At 46.5% G+C, this 6,000-nt stretch overlaps 1 protein-coding gene across 8 annotated transcripts in view; it reads right to left on the minus strand.

Annotated features, from left to right (window-relative positions):
- The window catches only part of USP14 (ubiquitin specific peptidase 14), a 35,065-nt gene extending 29,400 nt beyond the window's left edge, over nucleotides 1–5,665 (minus strand). For 3 of the 8 annotated variants that reach the window (XR_011966067.1, XM_072604349.1, XM_072604348.1), the window contains exons 1-2: nucleotides 4,465–5,144; nucleotides 1,880–2,025 (exon numbers count right to left, since the gene is read on the minus strand). Coding sequence is in view for 5 of the 8 variants with exons in the window: in XM_072604349.1 (XP_072460450.1) it covers nucleotides 1,880–2,025; nucleotides 4,465–4,480 (162 nt within the window). In the remaining 3 variants the exon portion in view is untranslated. Of the gene's footprint in view, nucleotides 1–1,879; nucleotides 2,026–3,976; nucleotides 4,197–4,464; nucleotides 5,145–5,646 lie in introns of those variants that run through there. The other 5 variants (XM_072604355.1, XM_072604354.1, XM_072604353.1 and 2 more) reach the window with 4 other exon arrangements.
- Nucleotides 5,666–6,000: the final 335 nt, after the last annotated feature.

The following is a 6,000-nucleotide window of genomic DNA, read 5'->3' on the forward strand; positions in this document are numbered from 1 at the left end:
AAGGTCTAAGGATATTCTCTAGTTTTAAAAGAGAAAATGTAGTTTGAAATAGAAATAAAAACATAAACACTGTTCATGAATTTATTGGAGTTTCTGCCAATTAGACAGACACACAGACGAACACAGACAGATACAGACACAGACACACACACACACACACGTATCCATCCCCTTGTATTATTCAGTTGTATCCAACCTTTATTACCCTGTGGACCACAGCACACCAATACTTGTCCATGCTGTTTTCCTGGAAAAGATACTGGAGTGGTTTGCCATTTCCTTCTCCACTGGGTTAAGGCAAAGGAAGGTTAAATGACTTGCTCAAGGTCACAGCTAGTAAGTGTCTGAAGCCAGATTTGAACTCAGGAAGATGACATCTTTTTGACTCCAGTTCTGGCACTCCATCCACTGTGCCACCTAGCTATTCTATGAGCCATCTAGTTGCCCCTATGTAAAGCACTATATATTATGATGTCATGCATAGTGGATAGAATTAGCTTCATGGTGAAGGATTCTAGTTATCTCTCTGACACCTAACAGAAGTACTGGCCATGTGATCCTAGGCAAGCTTTTTATAACCTCTGAGATGGCAAAAGCAACTTGGACTATGAGGTTGCAGACGAGTTGCCAATATGCACTGATAGAAAGAATTTCTTTACTGAGAGTTCCATACACAATAAAATCAAAAGTTCAAATAAACAAGTTTCCTTTTTCTCCCAACCAATATATATGTATTGCCCTACAGTTTACACCAGTTCAGATTTTAATACGAAAATAATTTAAACTTCTAATTCCCAAATGTGCTTAGATACTCAGTTTTCTATGTTAATCTGCACTTATTTGCAATGATTTAAAATTTTATTTTGTTCACAGACGTTAGAAATCACTATCTGGACTGCAGAGTCCTTGAAGAGAAAGTGCATCTTATTTATCTTGTATCAGAGCTTCCCTCCATTACTTGTATATATTACTAACATACTTAAGAAGCGACCCACATTTTTGAACATTACTTTCAACTTTCTTGAGACATCATCACCTCCTCTACTTAAATAACTATTACCATGTAATTTATAGTCAAGTAAGCAAAGATGGCTAACCAACAGCCCAAGAGCACCAAATGGCAATTTATGTGCACTCCTTGAAGAAAGAATAAATAATAGAAATAGTAAGTACTATTCCATATCACATCTATGCTGACTAAAACATGTGCTCTAAGATACCTAAAATATTATAACTCACATGTAAATAAGCTGCAGCATATTACCAACAATGACCTGTTGGTAAGAAGTCACATAAAAATATTTATGATTTGAAAAGGAGGTGAGCTGTTCATGTAGTAAAAGGGAGAAACAGCACATACAGACTATAGTCCAAGTATTGCACTGATATCCAGAAACCACTAAGACACCTAAAGAATGTCCTCTGGGTACAATGGTTATCTATTTAGGGAAGAATCACAAAGGATAAAAAGGAATGGGTAGGCTATGATATGCACGACAGAGAAAGTCTCATATGGATTTTTCATAGGTCTTGCAAGTACTGCTTGCTTTTTCTCCATGGTTTTGTGGCTGTTGGTCTAGAAAAGGTAAATCAATTTTAGTACTAGGCAAAAAACACATTAAAATAATTTTTCTATAAGATGATATGTATTTTAATTTTTAAAATTACAAAATAATACTTGTATGATATATTTGGGATTATCTATAATCCTATTCACCATCACCATAAATCCAGAATGGAGATTACATTTTACACATACATCCAGAATGAAATATATAACAAATACCCATAAATACCAAAGAAATGTTTCCAAGTATCAACCAATAACACTAATTATTGTTACGATGTATTGGGAAAAAACAGTACTATTGACTTTTACCTTCAGAGTGCCTCCTTTCACCATAACTTTCTGTCTAGCAGGCTGGACTCCAGTCAGTGCAAAAAGCTGAGCCTTGAATACCATGGGAGGTTCATCAGTATTCAGTTCCACACCGTCAAATTTCTCTTTTCCCCATTTTACATTAACTGTAAGTGAAAACACAATTGTACTGATTCACAATGGCACAGAATTTTGGAGCAAAAAGAAAAATGACAAGAAAATTCAAAACCAGATTGCTTAAATAGCCCAAAGTCCACACAGCCTATGCCCACATAAGCTTTCCTGGGACTGTAAATAAAAGGAGTCCTGAGATGAAACAGTTTGAGAACTGCTGGCCTATATCAAAATCTGGGGCTACTGACTCAGTCTAGTACTCTTTTATCTGCATTAAACTGACCTTCTCACAGAACTCAATCCATCATAATATTTACCAAAGAAATTTCTAATACTCTTGCAAATTATGATACTTGGAGACAGCAGATATTGTTGGGGGAGGAATCATAGCAAGGATGAGAAGGAGGGAGTAAAAGAGGAAAACTCTTAGGAGAAAGCAGGTTTTATACAGTTGTAATATTATATGATATTTTAGATCATTAAGAATAATGGTGCAGGGGAACGATTAAAGAACTCAAATGGTTCACACCTCTACAAAAAGTCTGTTGAGAGTCAGAAGGGTGTAAAATGACCTTAAAAAAATACTTTGAAAAAATGTCTTGAAAATGTAAATTTAAAATGACAAAATTATGTACAAAGCAAAAAATTGCCGATTAAAACAAACCAACAAAGAAGCATTTATTTTTCAATTGCCAGATATATACTAGTTTTTCTATAGAATATACTAACTAGTCCCTCAAAAATGTTTTATTTGATCTTCACTTTAGGGGAAATTGAAATTGGAGCAATTATATTTTAAAAAGTGTCTGTTCATTTTAGTTCCCCTTAGACTTATAAAATAAATGATTTTATAAAAAATTTGTATTTACCTCTTTATATAAATTCAGAATTCTTACTTGAAACTGGAATTAAACAGGTTTAAACAGATTTCAAAGCACATGATTTGGTCACTAAAAATTATTAAGCTTTATTAAATTAAGAACACCCTAATTAAAAAGAAAAAAGGAAAACAGATTTGCAGCACTATTGGATTAGAGCACTTAGCTCTGGACTTGAAAAAGCAGGGTTAGAAAGGTTTATACCCATGGGCAAAAAGTCTTGTTTCTGAGTCTCAGTTTGCTAAAATTCTATCTTTTTCACAGGTTGTCGCGAAGCTTCAGTAAGATATTGTATGTAAACGTTCAAGAGCAAGTAACATCTCAGTTTCTGTTATTACCTTTTCAACAACTTCCAGCACGGGATGCTACTCTAGTACTTTGACGTACAATGCACAGAAATGACGGTGACACAGGAGAGGAACGGGAGAATCCGTACCACTTAATTTACTAGTCCCCCAACGATCACACTCTACAGAGAATGACAATCTTTATCACACAGTGATCCTGAGAGGCTGCCAGGTCCTCTGATCAGCATGTCTTCGATAATGTGGAGATTTAAGTTACTACAGCTAAGAAGGGGCTCCTAAGAAGTCCTAAGAAATACAGTTAAGTGATTCAATAGGAGAAAAGGTGGCTTTAGTCGGGAAGACTGGACCCAAACCCCGCTTTGGCTCGGGGGCAGCACTACAGGCCGGCCACAACCTGTGCTCCCTGGTGAGGGCACCGCCACGTCAAGCTCCCCCATTCACGCTCATTTCCCTCCTACCTCCCCACCTTTTCCAGGGGGCGGCCCTGATACCGAGGGTCCTCGGATCCTACCTTCCCAAAGGGGAGGCCAAACTCTTAAAATTCTGGGAGACACAAATGGATAAGACGTTAGGACCCAAGACCATCAGCAAGAAGCCACATAAACTTTTCTTGCTGCCATTTTAAATGAGGCTGGTTTGGCACGTGCCAAGGTAAACACCGAGTCTGACAAAATAAGGTATCCCGGGTCACCGGGTCGAGGAGCAAGGTTTTCCCGCAGAGACCACGGCTATCCCCCAGGAGGTCTGGCCAATGACCGAGGGAGGAGGAAACACCGAGAAATGAAGCAGGAACGTACCGTTGGGGGTCTGAAAATCGCGCCCCGAGGGGCTGCGGGGGCCGGGGGCTCAAGGAAGGGCCAACTCAAACGCCCAGCGGCCACGGCACGCCCAAAACCTCGCTGGGTCGGGCGGATTCAGCCCTACGGCCGCAGCCGCGCTCCCTCCGCGACGGCCCCGGGCGGTGTGTGTGTCCAGGGGTGGGTGGTGTGTGTGGTGTGACGGACATCGAGGAGCGTTCTGCAAAGTCACCTCGCTGGGGAGGCCAGGCCCGCTCCCTCCCCACCTCGGCCTCCCCTCCCCCCGTCCCCACCCCCCCAGGCCGGGGCCCCGGACCGGCTGCCTAGGCCCCGGACCGAGGCGAGGAGGCCCCGGCAAAGGGAGCTGCACACGCCTCCCCCACCCCAGAGTCCGGGCTCAGCGGGGGCCTCCGCCCAAGGGAGGCCTAGTGCCCCGGGGAGCCGCCTTGGGGTGGAGGCGAAGCCAAGAGGCCCCGGCGGGAGCTCACCTGAGAAGAGCGGCATGGCTGAGGGAAGCGGCGGCACAGGAAGGCCGGGACTGGGGGCTACTGAGGAGGGGAAGGAACACGAGTTGGGGGCAGGAGAGGCTGCGGCGGCGGCGGTAAGGCTCGGGCTGGGCGTGAGATCCGGCGGCGGCAGCGGCGGCGACGGCGGCTCCGGCGCGACTCTTGAGTCTCATTCAAACCGGCCACTGACGATGACGCAGCAACACGCCGTTCGTCCGGCAGAGGAAGACCTCAGGGGAGGAGGGAGCGGGGAGGGAGGGAGGAGGAGGGACGAGCGGAGGGAGAGGAGAGGAGGAGGGAAGAGAGAAATTAGGAAGGGGGGAAGGAGGAGAAGGTGGGGCGGAGAGGAGTAGACGGAAGGGGAGGGGAGAAAAGAGTAAGGGGCGGGGAAGGATTAAGAGGAGGAAGGACGAAGAGGAGAGCCGATTGGGGAAGGGAGGGGAAGGGGCGGGAGAGGCCAGGGAGAGGCCCTGCTACGAAGGGGAGGGAAGGGAGAGAGAGGAAGGAGGGGTGGAGGAAGGACAGAGATCACAGATTGGGAAGAGGGGGAGGGAGGAAAGGAATGGGAAGGGGAAAGAAGTAAAAAGGGGGAAGGGGAGGGTGGAAGGAGCCGAGCGGGGCGGGGCGGGGCGGGACAAGGCTGGGGCCACGGGCCGCTCAATGGTGCTAGAGCGCATGCGCACGTACGTACGTGCGTAGTGCATGAACGAGCGAGGCGCGCTCAGGGACCCAAGCGTGACTCATGGCGCGTCGCCCTCTGCGCACCTGGAGCGTGCCTTCCCTGGGGCGTGGGACGGTGTGGTCACGCGGAGGCCGAGTGTGGCCCTGGCCGTGGTCATTCGAGTACTGAGCTCGGATTGGGAGTGTTTGCAGATCCCTGTCTTCCACTTTGAGAGCCTGGGTCAGCCATCAGTAGCGCCCCTTTCTCGTTTTGGCTCTTCTACCCCGTGAGTGTCACCCACTGGCCCTCACACGCGTGTCTTCGGGGACCCTCTATGGTTGTCCCTTTGTGGACGATAACGGTCGGAAGGGACCTAGACGTGCCTCAAGGAGGGATCCCTCGAGTTGGCCCCCTCTCCCGCCGTAGGCGGCACCCCATCCCCCACCCCCGCGAGCTTGCTTTTTTGTCTGCAGTATCGCACGCGTGGAGTGCGCTCTCCTCACCTCTGCCTCGTAGATCCCCTAGATTTCTACCCAGAGTCTTTCGTGATCCTCTCCAATCCGTCCTATGGCCAGGGATTTTCCAGGCCTGTCACATTCACAGGACCCGAGTCTTTCCGTTTCTTGCATCCCCAGCACTTAGCACAGTAAGAGCTACTGAATAACGCTTTTTGGCAGACCTCCGGGATCAAATTTAAATTTCTCCGTTGGGCTGTTAAGGCTCTACCGCACCCTTCCTGCCTTTCCAGGCTCCTCACATTTTGTTCTGTGTTTTACCGTAAGCTCGAAGTGTTCTCCCTCTTCTTCCCCTTGCCTCCTGGCACCTCTGTCTTCTTTCAAGATTCAGCTCAAATGCTT

This window comes from Notamacropus eugenii, chromosome 4 (genome assembly GCF_028372415.1).
Source record: "Notamacropus eugenii isolate mMacEug1 chromosome 4, mMacEug1.pri_v2, whole genome shotgun sequence".
NCBI lineage: Eukaryota > Metazoa > Chordata > Mammalia > Diprotodontia > Macropodidae > Notamacropus > Notamacropus eugenii.